This window comes from Oryctolagus cuniculus, chromosome 5 (assembly GCF_051225735.1).
Source record: "Oryctolagus cuniculus isolate XC-2025 breed Fujian yellow rabbit chromosome 5, ASM5122573v1, whole genome shotgun sequence".
NCBI lineage: Eukaryota > Metazoa > Chordata > Mammalia > Lagomorpha > Leporidae > Oryctolagus > Oryctolagus cuniculus.
In genome coordinates this window covers 166928447-166952130 of record NC_142871.1, presented here as the reverse complement: position 1 = coordinate 166952130, position 23684 = coordinate 166928447, and the positions used below count along the sequence as shown (strand labels likewise).

At 59.7% G+C, this 23684-nt stretch overlaps 2 protein-coding genes across 12 annotated transcripts in view; one reads left to right on the top strand and one right to left on the bottom strand.

Annotated features, from left to right (window-relative positions):
- Positions 1-548: 548 nt before the first annotated feature.
- PSMG4 (proteasome assembly chaperone 4) lies at positions 549-23550 on the top strand. Of its 5 annotated transcripts, XR_016234361.1 has the most exons (4): positions 567-827; positions 6350-6425; positions 8650-8809; positions 9773-9964. XR_016234361.1 is itself a non-coding variant. In XM_002720953.6 (3 exons), exons 1-3 carry the CDS (start codon positions 660-662, stop codon positions 9892-9894), a joined length of 366 nt encoding a protein of 121 aa, XP_002720999.1. In that variant the 5' UTR covers positions 549-659; the 3' UTR covers positions 9895-9964. The 5 variants fall into 5 exon arrangements, 4 of the variants coding, with proteins under 4 accessions (XP_002720999.1, XP_089189584.1, XP_089189585.1 ...); XM_002720953.6 differs by lacking the exon at positions 8650-8809 and having other exon boundaries at positions 549-827; XM_089333458.1 differs by lacking the exons at positions 8650-8809; positions 9773-9964 and adding an exon at positions 23456-23550 and having other exon boundaries at positions 563-827.
- The window catches only part of SLC22A23 (solute carrier family 22 member 23), a 173445-nt gene continuing 156202 nt past the window's right edge, over positions 6442-23684 (bottom strand). For 2 of the 7 annotated variants that reach the window (XM_002720952.6, XM_002720951.6), the window contains one exon: positions 11281-15166. In XM_002720952.6, the coding sequence (XP_002720998.3) occupies positions 14809-15166 (358 nt within the window). In that variant the 3' untranslated portion in view covers positions 11281-14808. Of the gene's footprint in view, positions 7038-11280; positions 15167-21573; positions 21951-23684 lie in introns of those variants that run through there. The other 5 variants (XM_089333455.1, XM_089333457.1, XR_016234360.1 and 2 more) reach the window with 5 other exon arrangements.

Genomic DNA, 23684 nt, shown 5'->3' with positions numbered 1-23684 from the left:
GGAGCTGAGCAAGAGGACAGTGTGAAAAGGCGTCTAGGTTGTTTGCTCCATTAGACATCCCTGGTCGACATCCTTCTTCCGCCCGGCTTCTCATCCCACCGTTGCCGCTGCGGGCTCCAAGCGCGGGGCCCTTGAATTCGGCAAGGCGGGTGCTGCCTCCTTTCGCGTGCCCCTGGGCCACCTTCCTCTCTGGCTTCCTGCCTGCTGTTTTGTTAGGGACTCTATGTCCACTTCCCATCTTCCAAGAATGTGGCAGAATCGCTTGCCCCATGAGAGAGCTCTTCCCATTCCGGCATGGCCATGGATCATCTGAGAGTACTTGAAAAAGTTAATGGGCGCTGGGGTGCAGTAGGGTAATCATCCGCCTGGAGCGGTGGCATCCCATATGGGCGCCTGTCCGTGACCCGGCTGCTCCTCTTCGGATCCAGCTCTCTGCTATGGCCTGGGGAAGCAGTGGAAGATGGCCCAAGTGCTTGGGCCCCTGCACCTGCATGGGAGACCCGGCCACGCCCCCGCTCCGGTCCCAGCCCCGCCCCGGCCCGTGCCGCGCGCCTCCCAGCGAAGGCGCGCTCGCTCGGGCTCTCGGCGCTCGCTTGCTCGGGTCTGGCCGCGGCGGGCGGCGGTGCGGGCGACGGCGGCTCCCGGGCGGTGCGGGCGGCATGGAGGGGCCGCCGGCCGCCGCCGAGGTGTCCCTGCACAACTTCAGCGCGAGGCTGTGGGAGCAGCTCGTCCACTTCCACGTCATGCGGCTGACGGACTCGCTCTTCCTGTGGGTGGGCGCCGCGCCCCACCTGCGCAACCTCGCCGTGGCCATGTGCAGCCGCTTTGTGAGTGGGGCCGGGGCCGGGGGGCAGGGGGTCGCCCCAGGGGCCCGGTGCGTCCCGCGCCTGCACCCCGCTCGCCTCGCCGCAGCGTCCGGGATCTCTCCTGGGCCCCACGCGCGCGCCGGCCGCAGCCCCCGACTGTGCTGCCCGCGCCCGCGGCGGTCTCCTCCTGCGCTCGGCGCGCCCCCGACCGGCTCAAGGCCCCTTCCTGCCCCGAGGGTCCGGGGCGACCCCTCCTCAGGGGCTCGGCAGGACCCCGGCAGCCGCCGCGGTTCGTCTCTCCCGCAGGCCTGCGCGGCGGCCCAGCCCCTCTCCCCGCTCCCCCGGTGCTGCCTGGACTGGTTTCTCAGGCCCCGCAGATGGCCGCAGTGGCCGGGCCGGCCCAGGCTGCAGCCAGGCGGCCAGAGCTTCCTGCTGGTCTCCCACGTGGGTGCAGGGCCCATCAGCAGGGAGCTGGACCGGAAGTGGAGCGGCGGGGCTTAAATTGGCACGTGGGGTGTGGGCAGTGCTCGCCCTGGGGCCAGCCCCTGTGTTTCCCTAAGGACCGTAGTCGTGTTGGGTGGGGGCCCACCCGGCTCACGGGCGCGAGTCCCAGCCAGCAGGGCCAGGCCTTCACCTTAGGTTGCTGGGGGGGCAGCCTAACGCACGCTGCTGCCCCCACGGCCAGCTTCCTACGGCAGCACCGCGATAGCCCGCAGACTGACATCGGACACGCGGGCCCTCCCGAGAGACCAACTCGGAGCTGGACAGAGACTGCCCAGGGACCGCCAGGCCCTGTTGCTGCTAACGCCCCTTCCGGCCCGCTGGCCCCTGCAACACTGGCTTCCAGGCCGTGTTAGGCGACTGGTGTGCTCCAGTGTGCTCCCGTCACAGCCCCGTGTCCCGTGCTGGCCTGGATGCCCGGGTGTGCTCCCATCACAATCCCGTGTCCCGTGTCCTGTGCTGGCCTGGATGCCCGGGAGTGCTCCTGTCACAGTCCCGTGTCCTGTGCTGGCCTGGATGCCGGGGTGTGCTCCCGTCACAGTCCCGTGTCCCGTGTCCTGTGCTGGCCTGGATGCCCGGGTGTGCTCCTGTCACAGTCCTGTGTCCCGTGTCCCGTGTCCTGTACTGGCCTGGATGCCCGGGAGTGCTCCCGTCACAGTCCCATGTCCCGTGCTGGCCTGGATGCCCGGGTGTGCTCCCATCACAGTCCCGTGTCCCCCGTGTCCTGTGCTGGCCTGGATGCCCGGGTGTGCTCCTGTCACAGTCCTGTGTCCTGTGTCCCGTTTCCTGTACTGGCCTGGATGCCCGGGAGTGCTCCCGTCACAGCCCCGTGTCCCGTGTCCCATGTCTTGTGCTGGCCTGGATGCCCGGGTGTGCTCCCGTCACAGCCCCGTGTCTCATGTCCCATGTCCTGTGCTGGCCTGGATGCCCGGGTGTGCTCCCGTCACAGCCCCGTGTCTCGTGTCCCGTGCTGGCCTGGATGCCCGGGTGTGCTCCCGTCACAGCCCCGTGTCCCGTGTCCCGTGTCCCGTGCTGGCCTGGATGCCCGGGTGTGCTCCCGTCACAGCCCCGTGTCTCGTGTCCCATGCTGGCCTGGATGCCCGGGAGTGCTCCCGTCACAGCCCCGTGTCCCGTGTCCTGTGCTGGCCTGGATGCCTGGGTGTGCTCCTGTCACAGTCCCGTGTCTCGTGTCCTGTGCTGGCCTGGGTGCCCGGGAGTGCTCCCGTCACAGCCCCGTGTCCCGTGTCCTGTGCTGGCCTGGATGCCTGGGTGTGCTCCTGTCACAGCCACGTGTCTCGTGTCCTGTGCTGGCCTGGATGCCCGGGTGTGCTCCCGTCACAGCCCCGTGTCCCGTGTCCTGTGCTGGCCTGGATGCCCGGGTGTGCTCCCGTCACAGCCCCGTGTCTCGTGTCCTGTGCTGGCCTGGGTGCCCGGGAGTGCTCCCGTCACAGCCCCGTGTCCTGTGTCCTGTGCTGGCCTGGATGCCTGGGTGTGCTCCTGTCACAGTCCCGTGTCTCGTGTCCTGTGCTGGTCTGGATGCCCGGGTGTGCTCCCGTCACAGCCCCGTGTCTCGTGTCCCGTGCTGGCCTGGATGCCCGGGTGTGCTCCCGTCACAGCCCCGTGTCTCGTGTCCCGTGCTGGCCTGGATGCCCGGGTGTGCTCCCGTCACAGTCCCGTGTCTCGTGTCCTGTGCTGGCCTGGATGCCCGGGAGTGCTCCCGTCACAGCCCCGTGTCCTGTGCTGGTCTGGCATGCTCCCTTAGCAGTTGCGTGTTCCGTGCTGGTGAGGAGATTGTGTGTTCTGTGACTGTATCCTTAGTACCTGACTCTGCTCATTTGTCCTAGCTCGGCGAGGCCCCTCGGGGAGGAGCCGGGTGAAGCCTGCTGGGGCTTCTGAGAGGGTGGGGAGCCACGGGCTATCCTGGACTGAGCCCCCAGTTGTTGCCTTGGAAGGCGACGGCCTCTGGACTTGGGGTGTCCCACGCAGGGGCCCCTGCCCTCTCCCTGGGCACTTGTTTGTCGGTGAGTCCTGCGAGGTGGCCTGTGGCCGAGGCCGTTCCAGGTTTCCTTTCCCGGGAGGGAAGTGGAGTCCTGGGGTGACTGGGGGCTGTGGTGTGTTTGCCGCCACGTCACTTTTTTACTTACTTTATCGAGAGGGAGACTTGCAGAGGTGAGAGGGAAAGACAGAGAGGTCTTCCGTCCACTGGTTCACTCCCCAAATGGCCACACAGCCGGAGCTGGGCCGATCTGAAGCCAGGAGCCAGGCATTTCTTCCAGGTCTCCCATGTGGGTGCAGGGGCCCAAGGACTTGGGCCATCTTCCACTGCTTTCCCAGGCCATAGCAGAGAGCCGGATGGAAGTGGAGCAGCCAGGATTAGAACCAGCGCCCATATGGGATGTGAGCGCTGCAGGCAGAGAATTAACTTAACTGTACCACAGCGCCGGCCCACCACCTTGCTTTTATTTTCTGGTCATAAGGCTTCCATTCTAGACAGTGGGTAAGGGCTGGGGGGCTGCATGGGGACCAGAATGCACGTGGGTCAGGCCGGGAACACCGTCCGCCCCTTCGCACAGCAGTGAGCAAGCGGGCAAGCTCCCGCCATGGGCTGCTTTGGTGGCCTGAGCTCGTGGCTGTCCGTTCCCAGCGTGGAGCGTCTTCTCAGCTGGGGGGTCTCCTTCCTCCAGGGTCAGGCAGAAAAAGGGGCCGGTGTCGGCTGGCTGATCTGCCGAGTTGTAGGTACTCCGAAGTTCCCTCTGAGGGCAGAGCTGGCTGTGGAAATGAGGCCAGGATGTAGTGGAAGGGAGGAAACCCAGGGCTGCTGTGGAGCCGGGTTGGAGTCGGCCTCTGATTACCTTGCAACAGAGTTCCATTGGAGCCTGGCCATGGCTGTTGATGCAGGGAGACCCTAGCAGACTTGTTTATTTGAAAGGCAGAGTTACAGAGGGAGAGAAAGTCTTCCATCTGCTGGGTCACTCCCCAGATGCCTGCAGAGGGAGGTCTTCCATCTGCTGGGTCACTCCCCAGATGACCGCACTGGCTGGAGCTGCAGCCATCGGGAGCCAGGAGCTTCCGGGTCCTCCACACAGGTGCAGGGGCCCAAGGACTTGGGCCAACTTCTGCTGCTTTCCCAGGCCATAGTAGAGAGCTGGATCAGAAGTGGAGCAGCTGGGACTCGAACTGGTGCCCATATGGGATGCCGGCACTGCAGGTGGCGGCTTTACCCGCTACGCCACAGCACCGGCCCATCCTAGTAGCTCTTGCGTGTTGATGACAGGTGTAGCAGTTGTAATGGAGCCCCAGTGGCCCATAAACCTGAATACTTACTATGTAACCCTTCCCAGAAAAATTGTGCCAGTGTATTGTGGAGGGATGGCACCCTCGGATCGGGGAGGGCCCCTTCCTTTCCCTTCCCCATATCTGCACTTGTGTGACAAGCCCGTGGGAAATGGAGACTACAGGACATCGCTGACCTGCTGTGGCCAGGGCTGGGGCTCGGCGTCCAGAGGGGCTGCACGGCTAGATGACGCCCCACCGGCTGGAGGGCGGCTGGCTGGGGAGCTGGGCCCTGCCTGCTCGTGGGATCCAGGCTGCCTGTTGTGGCCTTTGCAGTGGTGGGTGGCATTGCATGCAGGGAAGCCATCTGGACCTGTGTCTGCCAGGAGACCGAGTCCCCGTGTGACTCTGGTAGTAAACTACTAGGAGGGGTAGCGAGATGGGTTTTACACTACGTTTTTGGTGGGGAAAGGCTGCCTGGTAAGGTGGAGTTTCTTTCCGGAGGTTTCGCTGTGAATACTACTAGCCTGCAGGTAAAGGTTGAACTTGGACTTTGCCAACAGCCGGTGCACTGAGGCCGCACTTAGAGCTTTTCTATTTAAAAAGGCAGCAAGAGCTTTCTCTTTTCTTTTTCCTTTTGAACAAACCTCATTCTGTGTTGTGGCAGTTGTGTGCAGGCCGAGGAGACGAGGCGCAGTCTCTGCTCTGCCGGACTGTAGGTCTCTCAGTCAGCTGTCTCCACCGGGGCAGTGGTCCTTGGACGACAGAGACTGCCCCTCTAAAGCCCTCTGTGCCAGGAGGGTTCTCCTGGCAGGCTGCTGTGTGGTGAGGGTTAGCTAACGGGTGTTCCGGTCAGCTGGGCCTTTGAGTGGCGAGGGGGATTGCCCCCGGATCCCGGAGGAGATGTGTGTGTTGATGGAAACTTCATTTTTCCTGCCGCTTTCCTGCTGCAGCCGGAGACGAGGTTGACCACGCGCGGGTAGAAGCTTTGTTTTTGCCGTTTGGCTGCTGGTGCTTAGAGTCCCAGGGCACTGCTTGGCTGTCAGGAGCCCAGAGGGGCCGTCAGGGGACTGTGTGTGTGTGCATGCGCACGTGTGTGCTCTCTCCCAGGCCGAGGTGAAGAGACTGGGTGCCCTGCCTCTGATGCGCCTGCCCCCTGCTGTGGCCCCTTGATCTTGTTTGCGTCCCTGACTGGTGCCTTTGGTGTGCTCTGGCATCTCCAACACCACAACAAGCCCCCGATGTGGAGTCAGTGCTAGAACTCATTAACAGCACTGTGGATTTTTTTTTTTTAAAGATTTTATTTCTTATTTGAAAGAGTTGCACAGAGAGGAGAGGCAGACACAGAGGTCTTCCATCCGCTGCTTCACTCCCCAGTCCAGCAAAGGCTGGAGCTGCGCCAATCCGAAGCCAGGAGATTCCTCTGATTCCACACGGGTGCAGGGGACCAAGGACTTGGGCCATCTTCTGCTTTCCCAGGCCATAGCAGAGAGCTGGACCGGAAGTGGAGCAGCCTGGACTCCATCTGGCACCGATGTGAGATGCCGGCACTGCAGGTGGCAGCTTTACCTGCTATGCCACCGTGCTGGCCCCAAGCACTCTAGTTCTGCACCGACCTCCTGGGCGGGAGGTGGGCAGCCCTCTGTCCCCGAGGACCGAGGGTGTCCTTTCATAGCCCTCCACGGCCGCCCTCTAGCAGACCCTGAAGTCGTGGTGGGGGGGTGCCGCTCGCTGGTCAGACGCTGCAGTGTGCTCTGTCTGTCTTGCAGGACTCCATCCCTGTGTCCACGTCACTCCTCGGAGATGCTTCTGACACCACCTCTGCCGGCCTTGCCCAGCGCCTAGGTACGTACCCACGCTGGTGCCGCGCGGCCAGCCTGGTGGGCTCCCCTCCGTCCGTGGGGTCTTCGCTTCAGAAGTAGTGCAGTTGCCTCCTTGCTCCTGGAAGCAGAGCCCTCTCCTTTTAGGGGCACGTCTGTGTGTACCTGTCGTGTCTGGGGACCAGCTCCCAGGGGCCGTGTCGTCCTTGGCTGCATGGCTGCTAGTGCTCCCTCCTGTAGTGTCACTGCTTCCTCTCTTCGGGGGAGAGTGCGTGATGCCCACAGTGCCCTGCGGACATCACCGGGATTTGGTGGAGCCCGTGGAGCAGGTGTCGCCATGTGCATGAGGGCGGTCCTTCAGAGAGTGGCGGGGGCTGTGCACTGTGGCGGGGGGCCCCTCCCACACCCCAGACACGCTTCCTGTAAGTACTCAGGTAGCTCAGGTAATGGTGGCATGTTCTCCGTGGCCAGCGTGCACGGGCTGCCCCGCGACCGCCAGCAGGAAGGCAGCTCCTGTCTCCTCCAGGCTGCACGTTCCCAGCATTCCCAGTCACTTCTGGATCGGGTCCCAGCTGAGGGTGCGCAGGGCGGGAGACCAGCCCCGGTTTGGAAGAGCTCGTCCTTACGTCGGGCTGGGCTGTATGGAGAGTCTCCTGTCAGTCTGACAGGCCAGCTTCCGTCTCGGTCACTCTGAGCACCATGCACCTGCGCAGCACACAGCTGAGGAGCAGGGAGGCAGGGTGGGCGGGTGCCACTGGGCGGGGCTTCCAGACCGCCACACCCGCTCTGTGCAGCCCGCAGCCAGACCGACTAGTGACCGATTTTGGTAACTTACTTTCTTTTTTTAATTTTATTTACTTGCAAGGCAGAGTTAAACAGAAGGACACAGAGGAGAGAGTGCGCACGTGCTAGGTCTTCCATCTGCTGGTTCACTCCCCAAGTGGCTGCAGTAGCCAGGGCTGGCCCAGGTCGAAGCCAGGAGCTTCATCCAGGTCTCCCATGGGAGTGCAGTGGACCAAGCACCCGGGCCATCTTGTGCTGCTTTCCCAGGCACCTTAGCAGGGAGCTGGATTGAAAGTAGAGCAGCCGGGACCGGAACCAGTGCCCATGTGGGATGCTGGCAATGTAGGCGGCTTTACCTGCTGGGCCACTCTTGATATGGGATGAGGGTGTCTTAACTGCTCAGCTGAGTACCCACTCCTTGGTAAATTTATTAGGAAGTCGTTTCCGATCTACTGAAAAGTTGTGAAAAGGATAACGGAACTCTTGCTGAGCCTTTGCCCCGTTTCCCAGTTATGCTCCTGTGTTTACATCACTGTTTTTCTGAACCACTTGAGTCAGTTAAACAGAGGCCCTCTGCTTCTGAGAGCTGCGCTGTGTTAGCCCGTGAGGGGTGACACGAGTCGGAGGACGTGTCCACACCCCCTGGGAGGAAGTGCTCCCGTGTAGACGCAGCTGGCGGAGCGCCATGGCAGGCCCTGGTGGAGGGGTGCTGGGAGCTTGTCTGGGGTGTCTCGCATGGGAAGTGTTATTGCAGTAGTGTGAATCAGGCTCGGGAGTGTGAGCTGGACGCCGATGTCAGCCGTTGTGCACAGCAGGCTCCTCAGTGGCTGGGAGTCCATGGGGAGATGTGGTCTGGCGGCATGTGCTGCTGGCATCCCCAGAGGGACTGGTCTCACACGTGCAAACACTCGGGGCAGCGTTCTGTGCTGTGCCTGGGACCGGGAAGGGAGCGTCTCGTGTGGAAGGTGGAATCAGTGGCGAAGGGCTGGCCCGCAGGTTCTGAGCGGCCCTGGAAGCGTGCGGGCTTTGGTGTGGCCGAGGGGACCCTGCCCTGTTGTGGCTCCGCAGGGCTGGGCAGGGTCTGGCTGGTGCTGGCGGACACACTCTGCTCTCTCGAAGACACTTGGTGGCAGTAAGAGCAGTGAGACTCCCCCTGCCCTGGGTGGGGCGGGGGAGGGCACGTCCCGTCAGGAGGAGGGGCAGGCTGGCAGGGGTGAGTGACGGGCCTTCCCCTGCCGGCCACGGCAGGTCTGTGTCCTGCCTCACTTGCTCTTTTCAGGTCATCCTTTCAGATTGCCTCAGGCACCAGGAGATGATGTGCTGGGGCGGCACTGGAGGGGGGCGGGGAGGGAACCCCTCCCCCAGCTGGGCAGTCACTGCTGGGCACAGGGCACCAGGCAGTGTGGGGGAGGCTCGGCTGTGGGTGCCGAGTGCCTGCTCCTGTCCAGTTGTTTGTCTTCCTTTAGAAAAGAGGTAGAATTCTCGAAGCCGCCCGAGGCAGCGGCTGGCTCATCCTCTGTCACTTGGTCCGGGACGGAGGACCCCTTCTAGTCCTAAGAGTCGGACACATGGCCCTGTGCAGCTGGGAGAAAACACCTGTGAGGTGTGTCCTGCCCTGACTTGCAGGTGAGGACCTGGAGCCCACAGAGGTTTCCAGAGTGTAGTGGGCTCGGTCCCTGTCTCCCAGGGCTACACTGCCTCCTGCAGGTAGGAGGGCGGCCCCCCAAAGGACAGAGCGAGCTGTGGCCTGGATGAATCTGGCCGTGTGTGTTCTACGCCGGCCTTGGAAGCCCCATGCACCCTGGCCTTGCCTCACCACCTGTCTGCCTCTGGGTGACAGGTGTCTCCCTCCCCCGCCACTGAGGGTGCCTCTGGGTGACAGGTGTCTCCCTCCCCTGCCACTGAGGGTGCCTCTGGGTGACAGGTGTCTCCCTCCCCCACCACTGAGGGAGTCAGTCTAACGCATCAGCCTTGCTGGCCACTTGATTTCAGGATAGTGTTTTGTCTTTCAAATTTTAGGCATGTGACTCTAATTTTTGCATTTGGACCAAGAACCTCAACTAGAAAGGGACTTCCATATCAAAATGGTGTGTGTACACACACATACATGTAACATGTGCGTATATTTATTAATATATATGTGACTGCAGAGAACTGCAGGCTAACCCCTGGGAGGGGTGGACCAGAAGGAGAACTTTGATATTTAAATACGTTAATGTCTTTTTTTTTTTTTTTAAATAACTTTACCACCGAAAACCTCCTTGTAGAAAGAGGTTCTCGCACATGTTTGGGGGTCCCCTGGCTGCTTAGCAGGTTGCTGGCCTGAAACCCCGACTTCCTGATCTGGAAGTCTGGAGAGGGTCTGAGAACGTGCGTCTGACAGGCGCATCCCTGAGCCACTGCTCTCCACGCCGGGAGGGCCGCGTGTCTTCAGCGCACGTCTGCAGCACCTCTCCGGAGATCGGGAAGAACAGAGCTTTCTTTTCTAACTCCTGTCTCTTCCCAGCCATTTCTGGGCCACAGGCAGGGTGAGGACCACGGAGCCTGCAGGGTTTCAGTCATGGCTGTCAATGTGTTTTCTCTTTTTAGCCAGGAAGACGAACAAACAGGTGTTTGTCAGCTATAACCTTCAAAACACAGACAGTAACTTCGCATTACTTGTAGAAAACAGGATCAAGGAAGAAATGGATGCTTTTCCAGAGAAGTTCTAGCTGAATGCGGAAGTGAGAATCTCTAACTGTGTACAGTCTACTTTAAATAAATGGAGCCAGTCTCACGTCACCGGGGTGTGTTCACAGTTTCCTTCTCCTCACCAGTGTGTGGACCAAAAGGCTTATGTTGCCTGACCCGGGGCAGGAGGGAAGCGAGATGGCGGTAAACGTGTTCCCATTAGACTGCTCCGCGACAGAAGGGTTTGTGAAAGTGGGAGTTTGTTGGGATTGAAGGGCGTGGTCTAATCCAAGGAGTTAAATAATTCCCAGTTGAGCATACATGTGCTGAGGCTTCATCTGCCTTAGGAGTTGGTGCTTTACCCCTGTCCATTTCCGCTCAGCCCGCCCTCTGCGGTCCTGTCTTCTTGCTGTGTTCTCCCTAAACCCTTCCCCTTGGCATGTCTAGCTGTGTTCTCCCTAAAATGTTCCCCCGGCCTTTTTTTTTTTTTTTTTGCTGTCTTCTCCCTACATTCTTCCCTCTGGCACGTCTTGTGTTCTCTTTTGGGCCTGTTTGAGCCCCACTTGACACTGTATTTGTGGTCCTGGGGAAGTCTGACTTCTCTGGACTGTCTCCTCTTCTATAAAATGGGACTAATTCTTAACTTGCTGGGTTGTTGTTAGGATTAAGTATTTAGAAACTCTGGAAACTAAAGGTGCATGGTGAGTAGTTGTCAGTCATGGTTTTAGCTTCTCTATTTTCAAGGATTGAAATACTTGAGTTTTTTCTTATCTTTCTTTTCCCCTTCTTTTCCTTCAAGTCCTTGCTTTGGTCATTTCTTAGCTTTTTTTCTTAAAAACTTACTTGAAAGGCAGAGTGACGGGAGTAGGGGAGAGATGGAGACCTTCCATCTGCTGGTTCACTTTCCGAGTGGCTGCAGAGGCTGGAGCTGGGCTAGGCCAAAAGCCAGGAGCTCAGTCCAGGTCTCCCACGTGGGTGGCAGGAACCCAAGCGCTGTAGCCATCATCTGCTGCCTCTCGGGTGTGTTAGCAGGAAGTCGGATTGGCAGCAGAGCAGTGGGACTTGAACCAGCGCCGATATGGGATGCAGGGGCCTAACACTGTGCCACGGTGCCTCTTGCCCTTAGCTGCCTTCTTCCTACCACACCCTGGACCCTTCCCCCAGGGACTCAGGTGGTCTCGGAGCCGCACGTGCTTCCCTGATCAGGCAAGGGTGAGGCCCACCAGCTGAGAGGGCCCCTTGTGTTACTGGGAGTGGATGCTGAGGGTCGTGATGGGCCAGTGCTTGTGGACACGCCAGCCAGGACGTGGAGGTGCGGGTTCCCGATGCTGACCGCGAGGCCCACGCCAGTGAAGTCCTACGGGAAGCGTGGCAGGCACCTCTGTGGGAACAGAATAGTAAGTGACCACAGAGTCAGGGCTGAGGAGTTTGGTATAAATACTTTATTAAAGAAATAGTTTTCTTGTTAAAAAATACTACATTAGAGAGAGTTTGGGTTGTCAGTCTTTCCTCCAGTCACAGTGTGAGACACTCATTCCTTGACCTCCAGGAGCCCTCAGGCCATGGCTAGCAGGACACGAGCAGAGAGTCCTCTTCCAGTCACTGACCCCGGGTGGTCTGAGGCTGCCCTGGAGAGCGGCCTGCTCCGACCTCTGCCCGAGTCCCCTTGAAGACCAGGACTCTGAGCAGAGAGGGGCCCCCACTGTCCCCGCCGGGGCGAGGAAGGCCGCGTGCACAGGCGGGGGAAACAGTGACGCCGCGGGGGCTGAACCACGGAGCGCGTTTGTTCCTCGGCCGCGGCGGTGCCAGGTGCCCGTCATCAGACACCATCAGGTGAGGTAGGGAAGACATTCCAGAGGAAACCTGTTACTGGGCAACGCTTTTATTTCTGTACACACACATACAAAGTTTCCCCAAGGTACGACAGCGGCACCATGCAGACACACGTGGCTGCGGACGACAGCCCAGAAACGCAGGGTAAGCTTGTGCTATGTATGGGCACCGCCCAAGGAGTCCCCATCAACAAGACAGAACACGGCTCTTACACTGGACCCTCCCCCAGGCGGGGTGCAGAGGGCCGAGGGCGGGAAGCGGCCCCACCCAGACGCACACGCTGTGCGTCAGTGAGGCGGTGTCCTTGGAAACACGCGTGGAAGCGAGGGCCTCCCCAGGCCGGGCAGTGCGACGGTCACAGGGCTCGCCCAGCGGCACTGCCGGCTCTGGGGCTTCTCGTTTGGCTCTAGGATAGCAGCGCGGGAGGGCGGCGCCCCGGCCGAGGCTGTGGTGCAAGGACTCGCGCTGTCCTCTGGCCACACCAGCCTCCCCGCCCGGTTCTCCAGGTGCAGGAGATGACGCTACTAGGACACATGGAGAACGTTCCCTTCTGTCTTGGGCGCTAACAGTTGGAGCACTGACGGGTTACTATTGACATCTGGAAACGAACAAAACGAAGACACGTCCAGCTCCGTCTCGGGTTCGCGTGGGTGCATAACTTCTGTAGGAAGGGGATCACAGCTCCCCTACCGGCTGGCAGGGGCTGTGGCGGGAGCACAGCGGGGAGTCCGTACCTCCCCCTGTCCCCTGGGGTGGGGCAGGGGCCTGAGAAGTGTCCTCACCGAGGACGACACAGGACCGAGGCGCTCAAGGGCAGCAGATGTGCCTGGGGGTGGGGGTGGGGCGCTGCAGCCAGGTGCACCTGCTGCCTCCTGGGGCTCTGCCCACAGCGGGGCTGTTACACTTTGGTTGCATGTCGTAAAGGTGTCCCTCAAGAGCTTCAGGCGTCCCCCGAGCTGCCGCAGCAGTGGAACGGGCGCTTGGCCACTGCCCAGGGCTGCCTTGGCGTGGACTCCGGGGGCCTCCAGCACAGCAGGCTTCGTTGCCAAGAGCCAAGTGCCCCAGCCGCGGCCGCCCGGTCCTGGAGGCTGATGGATTTGCACGGTCGTCGTTGGGCCAGTGTTCTTGTTAGGGCGAGCTGAGAAGCATATAGATGCCACACCTTGTCCTCGCCTTCCTGGGACTGCTGGCACCGCGGCCACTTCCACTTAAAGGCCCCGTGACCGGGGTGAGGCTGCTCGCGACTTCTGTAGTCCTCAGGGGATAGCGAGTGCAGGTGCACACCTGTCCAGGTGTAGACCCAGCAACGCCCTGGCTCCTGGCCGGGCCTCTGCATCTGTCCTGTCCTTAGAGGTTTGCTGCCTGGTGACGACGTAGCATGTACCCTAAAGAAGGTAAAGATCTAGGTTTGGCACGCGAAGGCTGTGCAGATCTAAAAGTGAACGAGGACTGACATAGAAACGTGGAACAAAAGCGACTTAGGGGAGGAGACTCGGGGAGGTGAAGGTGAGCTGGACCTGGAAGTGGGAGTGGGCGACTGGCCAGGCACTCGCGGGCCTCTGCAGCCCCCAGGCAGCGCCTGACGGTGCTGCCGTGTGCTGGCAGCGCGAGGCTGCACGGCCCCTCGCCCACTCGGTGTCTTCCGAGGCGGCAGGCTCCTGCTGCTGGATTTGCCAGACGTGACGGAGAGGTGGGCACGTGGCAAGCTACAAGGAGAGAAAGCCGACCCCTCGCTGGCCCTCGGAGCTCCAGCAGCCCTTGGCTGGAAGCCGCATGAGGGCCTGCAGAGGCCGGAGTCCACGCCTTCCTGGCAGAGCACGGGCCCTGCAAAGAAGTGCCTTGCGCAGGGGCGAGGTGGATGGCTCTGGGCAGGAGCCAGGCTGTCCGGAAGGGCTGGTGCCTGAGACTCGGCAGGTGCAGCCTGGGCCCAGGAGGTGGGGCTGGCAGAGGCCTGGGCAGCCACGTCTCCTCCCGAGGTGACAAGAGGGACTTGTCACTTCGCTGTGCGGGACGAAACGAGGACACCACGCAGCCCCTGCGAGCAGGGCTGGGCTGGGGTGAGTTATTGCTTTCTCCAGAGTCCTCTTGCTGTGCCCGAGAGGCTGGAGGTCACCAGGACTCACGCCTGCTGAGCCCCCAGCTGTGCTGAGCAAGTGAAAAGCAGCAACGGACGATGGCGGGCGTGCCAGGGAGCACCTGGTGCAGGCGCTGCGGGCCCCGGCGTGAGGTCGGCGCGTGCCAGCATCCAGGCCGGATCGCCGTGGTGTGTGCTGGGGATGGGCACGGCGCGCCGGCTCCGGGAGGCCGCCCTCCCTGCTGTGCTCGGCTGTGGTGGCCTTTTCCAGTTACTTTCCTGTTGTCTGGTTCAGAAAGAAGCCCCATCTTCAAGTAGTGCTGGCAAGACAGACAGACCTGACGGCGAAGGAGGGCGCCTCTCTCCTGGGCTGACTGACGCCGGGAGGGAGTTTTACAAAAACGAATGTGCCGCAGACCTCCGTGGGGCTGCCTCTGGGGTCCTCGGCCATGCAGACCTGGCGCCACCCCCGCTCCCCAGTTAGCGGTTTCTGGTGAGAGGTCTGACCGTCTCCCAGAGAGCTTCCGGCATCAGGTCCAAGAGGGGCTGCGCCGGGGAGAGATGGCGCTGCTTCCCCAGGCAGGGGCGACAGGAACTCCGGCCTCAGCAGAAGCTGCAGCCGCCAGTCCTCGGGTGCAGGTCACTCTGAATCGCAGTCCTGGAAACGCTCCACGGGAGGGTCGCGACTGTCCACGGGCGGGCGAGGAGCCGCAGGGGAGCGGCCGCTGCGTCGGTCACTCGGGACTGTGTGCCTTGGAGTGGCCAGAGGTGGGGAGAAGGGTCCGGTTTTCTGATCAGAGAAAGAATAAAGTGCTTCTTGGTAAAAATGACCAAAATAAATACAAACGTTTAATGGCAGAAAAGAAGTCTTCGAAGGGTTGTTTCCAAGGAGTCGTTTCCTCCGGGGACTGGCGGAAAGACAGGATTCCCCACACCAGTGAAGTCTCACGATGCGGCAGCAGCGGATGCGGATGCGGATGGCCCCGGCCCCGGCCCGCGACCCTCTCCCCCACCCCTCAGCTCCCCCGCGGGGACGGTGGGGCACCCGCTACATGGACTTCATGCCGTTGGCCGTGGCGCCCTCGGGCAGCCCGTCGCCCACCGCCGCCGCGTCGTGGAGGCCCGAGTAGTCCTTGAGCTCGGCGTTGGTGAGCAGCAGCGGCTGCTCCCCCTTCCGGTGGGGCAGCAGGGGCTGCCGCGTGTAGTGCTCCCCGTTGGAGATGTTCTCGGGCAGGTTCTGGTCCCTGCTCTCGGGCAGCAGCAGGATGCAGATGATGCAGATGAGCGTGCAGCAGGCGAAGATGATGTGGTGCAGGAAGTAGCCTTTCTGGTTGTGCAGCTCGATGATGGGCGCCGTCAGCATGCCGAAGCCCGCGCTGGCCAGCACCAGCCCCAGCCCGCCGCACCTGCAGGGGAGGGGGAGGCAGAGCGCACGGGGTTAGCGGCGGGGGCAGGCCCTGGTGCTTGGAGACCCTCAGTGGTCCCGACGCTGGAGGGGTGCCTTGATGGGATCACACAAGTTCAGGTTCGGGCACCATGCATGTGGCCCACAGGGCCTCCCAAGCCACCTGCCCCTCGGCTGCTGGACTGACAGAGCTGCCATGAATGAAAGCTGGAACGCTGGCCTCTGGTGGTTCACAAGGACAAAGTGTTACCAACCATGCTGTTCTCCAAGGCCTGCTCCTCATTTAAAGAAGGGGGTGGGGGTGGGGGGACACTAAAGGGATTAGAGAGGATATGAAAGACAACACACCAGAGGGGGCTTTCTCCATCACAGCTGCGGACTGCAAGATATTTCAAAAGGCAACGCTTCAGGGCCTGCGCTGTGGCTTAGTGGGTAAAGCTGCCACCTGCAGTGCTGGCAGCCCATATGGGCGCCGGTTCGAGTCCCGGCTGCTCCACTTCCGATCCAGCTCTCTGCTATGGCCTGGGAAAGCTTGTGGAAGATGGCCCAAGTGCTTTGGCCCCTGCACCCAGGTGTGGGACAGGGAAGAATCTTCTCTCTCCTTCCTTTCTCTCTCTCTGTCCCCTTCCCCTCTCTTTCCCTCTCCCCTCTCTCCCTCTCCCTCTCCCCTCTCCTTCCCTCCTCTCCCCCCCCACCCCTCCCCCTCCCCTCTCTCTCTTCTCTGTGGCTTCCCTGCCTGCTGTTTCGTGGTGGATTCACTTGCCCCATGAGAGAGCACTTCCCATTCTTGCATGGCCATGGATCATCTGAGAGTACTTGAAAAAGTTAATGGGTACTGGGGTGCAGCGGGTTAACGCCCTGGCCTGAAGTGCCGGCATCCCAGGCTGCTCCTCTTCCAATCCTGCTCTCTGCTATGGCCTGGGACAGCAGTAGAAGATGGCCCAAGTCCCTGGGCCCCTGCACCCACGTGGGAGACCCAGAGAAGGCCCCTGGTTTCTAATTGGTGCAGCTCTGGCCGTGTGGCCAATTGGGGAGTGAACTAGCAGATGGAAGACCTCTCTTTCCTCTCCCTTCTCTGTGTAACTGACTTTTAAATCTTAAAAAAAAAAAAAGGCTTCCCTTACTGCATTTCATGTCACATGTATTCGCTAAAAGCACTCTGCATTCTCCCATGGGAACTGCCCCCTCTCGGGACTGCTCCTGGAGGGTCCCAGAGACCAGACCTGCCACCAGCGCACAGAAACTCCCTGGGGCTTTGACTCCTGTACCTGTAACTGCTCTACTAAAACACGAACCTGAAAGTGCATTACTGGGGCCACGGCGCTCTGCGGCTCCTCAGAGCGGGCACCAGGCCTCAGGAGGCTGGCTGAATCCCAGCTGCCGGGGGTGCCGTCTCCGGGATGCGGTGCAGAGTGGCTTGCTTAGCCGCAGAGCAGCGGGCAGAGCCCACAGGGACGCAGCTGGTTTAAGGAGACTTTCTCATGCAGCGTGCATGACCGTCCCGTGTGAGCATGGCCCGGGGCTGGGTCCCTGCAGAAGGCAGCTCCTGTTCATGGCTCCTCACCCACACGACTGTCCTACGAGGTACAAGTTCCAACGCAATGTCAAACCACCACCAACCCGAAAATACCTAGGAATAAATACCATGAAGACCTGCACCTGAGCACTAGAAAACATCGCTGAGAGAACTTTCAAGAGAGAAAAGACGGGCAGACATTGCGTACTCGTGGATCGGGAGGCTGCACCGTGGGAAGAAGTCAGACCTTCCCGAGTGCATCCACAGAAGCAATGCAGTCCCCACCAGAACCCTGGCTGGGCCGTGGGTGTTTGGCCCAGCACCCAGAACCCTGGCTGGGCCATGGGTCTTTGGCCCAGCACCCAGAACCCTGGCTGGGCCGTGGGTCTTTGGTCCAGCACCCAGAACCCTGGCTGGGCCGTGGGTCTTTGGCCCAGCACCCAGAACCCTGGCTGGGCCGTGGGTCTTTGGCCCAGCACCCAGAACCCTGGCTGGGCCGTGGGTCTTTGGCCCAGCACCCAGAACCCTGGCTGGGCCGTGGGTGTTTGGCCCAGCACCCAGAACCCTGGCTGGGCCGTGGGTCTTTGGCCCAGCACCCAAGATGCTGGTTGGGATGCCTGCGTCCCACATCGGAGCGCCTGGTTCAGTCCCTGGCTCTGGTTCCTGACGTTAGCATCCTGTTAACGTAGACCCTGGGAGGCAATAGAGACGGCTCAGTTACGTGGGTTCCTCTCATGGGGGAGGCCTGCCTCGATTTCCTGGCCCAGCTCTGACTCCGGCCTGGTGCCGGCTGTCGTGGGCATTCGCTCGCTTGCTTGCCCTCTATCTCTGCCTCTCTGATAAATTTAAAAGCCCATGAAATCCCAGCTTAAAAAAAGTGATAAATCCTGAAATTTTCAAGGAATAAAAAGGACCCAGGAGGACAAAATAATTTTGAAAAAAAAAAATTGAAAAACTTGACTTCCCAATTTCAGAACTCACTGTAAAGTTGCGTTATGGGCGGTACCGCGGCTCACTAGGCTAATCCTCCGCCTGCGGTGCCTGCACACCGGGTTCTAGTCACGGTTGGGGCACCGGTTCTGTCCTGGTTGCTCCTCTTCCAGGCCAGCTCTCTGCTGTGGCCCGGGAGTGCAGTGGAGGATGGCCCAAGTGCTTGGGCCCTGCACCCCATGGGAGACCAGGAGAAGCACCTGGCTCCTGCCATCGAATCAGCGCAGTGTGCCAGCCGCAGCGCACTGGCCGTAGTGGCCATTGGAGGGTGAACCAACGGAAAAAAAAAAAAAAAAGAAGTTGCATTACTCGAGGCCGTGTGTCACTGGTGAATCAAGCCAGTGAAACAGGATTCAGTTACGAGACAAACCTGGGTGACTGGTTGTTGATGAAGGCAGAGGCTGGGGCGGACAGGGACAGCCTTTTCAACAAGTGCACAGTGAGACATTCACATGCAAACAGCGGCCTCAGACCCTTGCGTCACAGCTACAGAAATGAACTCCCCAAGGATCATGGGACCTGAGTGTAAGCTAAAACTTCTAGAAGAAGAAAATCTTCACGAGCCTGGCATAGGCCAAGATTCTTACACACGTAAGACACCCAAAGCCAGGTCCATGAAACAGCTAATTGACCGACTGGGCTTCACCAAGATCCCAAACTCCACCATGCAGAGCTCTCGCCCGACACGGGACAGGGGTCCAGAACACGTCAAGAACTCTCGGCTGCTCAGCAGACAACGCATTAGGAAGACTGGCAGTAGAGCAGGCATTTCCCAAAGACTGCACGCGACACATGTCCAGTGGGACGCAAGCAGCTGTCCACAGCAGTGGGCACACGGCTCCGACCGCAGCGAGACGCACTGCACACCACCCCCGGCGCAGGGCCCGCCGTCACCTCTGTTCATCTAGAGGACTGCCGAGGCCGGGCAGCTTCGGGCAAGCACCCGTACTTGGGAGAGGCCGGAAGCGAGCTGGAAAGCCGACTTTCCCTGCTACCCAGGCGCAAGTGGCTGGGGCTGAGGGCACCATCCTGGCTCCACCCCTCTCACCTCCCCAAGCCTGGGCGTGCATCCAGCGGAAGCCCCGCCTTCCAGGGGCTGTGACGCCCACAAGGGCACGGGGAGATCTGAGCGTGGGTGGGGTGACGGTGTGCAGTGCATGCTGGGGGCTGCACTGGGCAGGGGCCACGTGAGTCCTGCAGTTGGGGGCGGGGCAGCAGGTGTGGGGGGACACATTCAAGAACTGGAAGGCTAAGAGGTTTCTCAGGCGCCCAAGGCCTCCAGGGGTGACAGGGAGACCCCGAGTTTGGAGAAAGTGCTGCAGCCATGTGCTCCTCCCTTTTGCCTTCCCCACTGACGAAGCTGCCTCCCACCCACCCTCCTCCGCCGTGCCAAGGACCTATGCACCCTGCCCGGAGCCCATGGAATCCAGCCACGTGCACGCCTGCCGCCATGAACAGGTGCACAGGTGCCCCTGCCAGGCCGCTCCCTGGGACTCCCAGTCCAAGTTCACCGTGCAGAGCAGCTGCAGGGCTTCCTCCTCTCGGGGGCTCCCCCTGCTGGCCACGTCCAGAGGATATTCCAGCACAACCTTGTGCCTTGGGTGTGATCTGATTTCTGGTACCAGCAGTAACTCCTCACCAATAAAACACCATGAGGAGGCTGGTGCTGTGGCTCAGGGTGGAGCCACCAACCCCGACACCGGTGTCTCATATGAGAGCTGGCCCGAGTCCCTGCTGCTCCGGCTCCCTGCTGCTGTGCCTGGAACGCTGCTGAGCGTGGCCCTGGAGCTTGGGCCCCTGCACCCACATGGGAGCCTAGGATGGGGCTCCTGGCTCCTGGCTTAGCCTGCCCAGCCCCAGCTGTTGCAGCCATCTGGGGAATGAACTAGTGGATGGAAGATCTCTCTCTCTCCCCCTCCAATTCTGCCTTTCAAATAAATCTTTTAAAACACACACACACACATGGGAAGGGCGCTGACACACAAGCGCCATGTGGCCGAGGCCCATGGTGGCTTCCCCACTGCTGACAGCCAGCAAGGAACTGCGGCCTCAGATGACGTTCCATGAGGAACTGCACCTGCCAGTCACTGGGCTTGGCAGTAGGTCCCGCCCCTACTGATGCAGCCTCCCGGGGACACTGAGCCCAGACCCTGGCCCACTGCAGCTGGGAGATAACGTGGGGCTGCTGCAAGCTGAGATTTGGGGTCATTTGTTTGCACAGCCCATAGTTAATATGCTCCATGAAGGATCCCTAGCTTTAGCTGGGAGGTCGGTAGTCAGCCACCCCTCGCTGTGGGGACGCCAAGGACATGCAGACGAGGACCATTACTTTTGAGGGCGTCTCCCATGTCCCAACCCCCTCCCCAGGCAGAGGGTTCCAGCGGGACATCTGGTATCTCCGTGACCTCATCTGCTCCCATGCCCTCAAGGGCGAGGTGTACTGTCTGGAACACGAGCCGGCACACGCTGTCTGCACGTCATGAGCACTGGGAGCTTGCGGGTCACGCTGGCTTCCAGGCGGGAGGGTCAGCCGACCCTGGTGTGTGGGACCGGTCCCATACAGACAGCCTCTGCCGACAGCCAGGGGATCGGGTCCCTCTCGGAGGAGCACTTGTGAAACAGCCGTGTGACCTCTCTGATGGATCCTGCCTTCCAGATGCTGGAGGACACGTGGGCTCCCCGGTAAGGGACATGTCCGGGGCTTCTGACATCGTTTGCTCTGAAAGCTTGTTGGTTTCTGCCTGCCCTTCCTGACACTAACTGCGCGGGCGCCCTTGCTCACGTGGGTAGTGATACAGGGTGGCAGAGTGCGGACCCCAGGGAGGGCAGGCACGGAGTCGCTGCTAACAGCAAATGCTTAGCACCAGGCCCAAGTCTGCATAATCCAGGTTGACCACATCATATTAATACATTATGTTAATGAACCGCCAGCTGGAATGAAACATCTGGCATTTAAAATACCCATGTGTGGGGCCAGCGCTCTAGCACGGTAGGTTAATCCTCCGCCTGCGGTGCTGGCATCCCATGCGGGCACCAGTTCTGGTCCCGGCTGCTCCTCTTCCAGTCCAGCTCTCTGCCATGGCCTGGGAAAAGATGAAGGAGACCTGGAAGAGACTCCTGGCTCCAGATTGGCCCGGCTCCAGCCCCTGCGGCCATTTGGGGAGTGAACCAGTGGATGGAAGACCTTTCTCTCTGTCTCTCCTCTTTCCATAACTACCTCTCAACTAAATAATAAATAAAATCTTTAAAAAGAAAAGCTATGTGCGTATATGCATGTGTGCATACACGAGTGTCACAGGGAATACAGTTGGGCATCACATAATGGCCCCGAGGGCAGCAGGATGGGGGTCCCAGATCACAACAGAGCCGAAACACTGGGCTGGTCAGTGACATCACAGCTGCTGTGACGTCATGTGTGTCTGGTGATGCGTGAACACCTGCTGTGCTGCCAGCCGTGTAAAAGCGCAGGACACACAATCTACGTGCGGTACAGAGTCCTTGATAATACCCCGCCGCCCCTCTTACCGCTGTTTCAGAGTGTACTGCTTCTGCCACTTCCAGGGAGAGTGCCTACTGTGGGGCGAGCATTTGAGGGGTCCCACACGGGAGCATCCGCATTCCATTCCCAGCTCTGACTCCTGGCTCCAGCCTCCTGCTAGTGCAGAGCCTGGGAGACAGTGGTGGTGGCTCACATGGGAAACCTGGACTGAGTTCCCGGTTCCCATCTTCAGATCTTCAGCTCAGGGCGGGGGGGGGGGGGGGCGGGAACCAGCAGGTGTGAGCTTGCTGTGCCTTCTCTGTCTGTCTCTCTGCCTCTCACCAAAAAAAAAAAAAAAAAAAAACCAAAAAAAAAAAAAAACAAAAAACAAACAAACAAACAAAAAAACCTACGAAGCTGTGTGCAGGTGGTGTGGACACAAGCTCATCCATTTCAGTTTTACTGCGTCTCTGGACTCCGGCAGAGGCTGTGCTGAGTGACCTATCTGGCCGCTGTGAGCACACCTTGTGGTGTGCACGGTGGGACAGCCCAGTGATGCAGCTTACCTGCCATTAAGTGACGCATAACTGTGTGTGTGTGTTTTATTTTTGATGAAAACATTTAGATTTTCTATTAGATTCCATGAAATTTTTCAGTAATATCAGGGCCAATTTTGGTAGAATTTGGTATGCAGATTTTGGCTTTTTTTCTCTCTGAAAATCTGTTTAGAGAATGGGATTGTTAATATGCGTGGTAGTCTTCCAAATGCAGACTGTGTTCTTGCTGTTCTCTCTGTCGCCACTAGAGGGAAGAACATGCCCATGTTTCATATCACAGATGCCTCAATTTATAGATAGAAGAGGCAAGTTTTGCCTCCTGCTTTAGACGCACAAGAATTTTAATATCCAGTGGATATCTTGATATTGCCAGTGACAGTACATAAATAACTTTAAGGATTGAAAGACTTAGCAGAAACAGCAAGCCTCAATTAAGAATTCCAGCATCTTGGGCTGGCATAAGGGCACAGTAAATTAAGCTGCTACCTGTGGTGCCAGAATCCCGTATCAGAGCGCCGGTTCAAGTCCCAGCTGCTCCACTTCTGACCCAGGTCCCTGCTAACGGCCTGGGAAGGCAGAGGATGGCCCAAGTGCTTGGGCCCTGCACCCACGTGGGAGACCCGGATGGAGTTCAGGCTCCTGGCTTTGGCCTGGCCCAGCCCTGGCTGGTGTGGTCATTTGGGGGAGGGAACCAGCACAAGGAAGACATGCCTCTACCTCTCTGTTGCTCTGCCTTTTAAACCAAGCAATCAATCTTCGTAAAGAATTCCAGGATCTCCACAAAGTCACCAGGTGCGTGACCATCACCACCTTGCATTTAAGCACAAGACACAGGCCTCCCATCTCTCACGTCCTCCTCTACTTCTGTGATGTGAAGTCAAGGACACATCAATATCTGTGCCAATTTTTGCAGAAATGAAAGGACCTGCCTAACATGCCCAGTCAGGGGTGGTGCCATCTACTGTCCCTCAGGCTGGGCCCTGTGCACGCAGTCACCTCTGCGTGTGGGCTGGAGGCTGCTGGCAGACCCCCAGAGGGTCCCCAGTGTGAAAGGGGGTCGTGTGCACACCGCGCTCACCCTGTCCCCTACAGTGAAGTGCCGGGTCCTTTAAGCACAGGTAGCCCCTGTTTTATGCGTAGCCCCCATGGGCCCAGGAGTAGCCCCAGGAAGGAACAGACCTCCCTGTGACCTGAAATGACACAGCTCAGCATACAATGAGGACATATTCCAGGTGAGACGGCAGAACAAACCAAGGCCGAACCTAGCGCCAGGCACACGCGACTTCCATTAAAGGCGAGGCCGCCACAAAAATCTCTTGGAAAATGGAATTAAAACTTGCATGTTTTGGTGCAAGACTTTTTTTTTTTAAATTCCTGCATAATTTTTCCCATAATACCCATTTTCTTCAAAGTTTGATTTATTTTCTTTTTTGCAAGGCAGAGTGATAGGGAGAGACGGAGATCTTTCGCATGCTGGTTCATTCTCCAGATGGCTCCAGCAGATGGGGCTGGGCCAGGCCAACGCCTGGAGACTAGAACTCCATCCTGCTCTCCCGTGTGGGCGCTGGGGCCCAAGGACTTGGGCCTTCCTCTGTTGCCCTCCCAGGAGCATGAGCAGAGAGCCGGGACTGAACCCGGGCTCGCCCATGGGACGCGGGGGTCCCGGGTGGCGGCTTACTCCCCTGGCCATGACTGCTGGCCCCGGTGCACATTTCCTGTGAATGTTTTGAAGACCTTTTGTGTTTGCAGATTCCAGTGTTCTAAAATCGAATCGAGTATCTTTTAACTCCATTTTCCACGAGCTCTCGGAAGTGCACACGGATTCCTGAATCAATGACACCGCCCTGTCTCTGAGGCCTCACTGGATCGGCGCCATCAATGCCTGGGGCCCGGGACCAGCGCCTGCCGCTTCCTCTCGGGCTCTAACCGAGGTCTCGCGGCCGAGGTGACTGTGCCGACTGTGGCTCCTTCCTTTGCC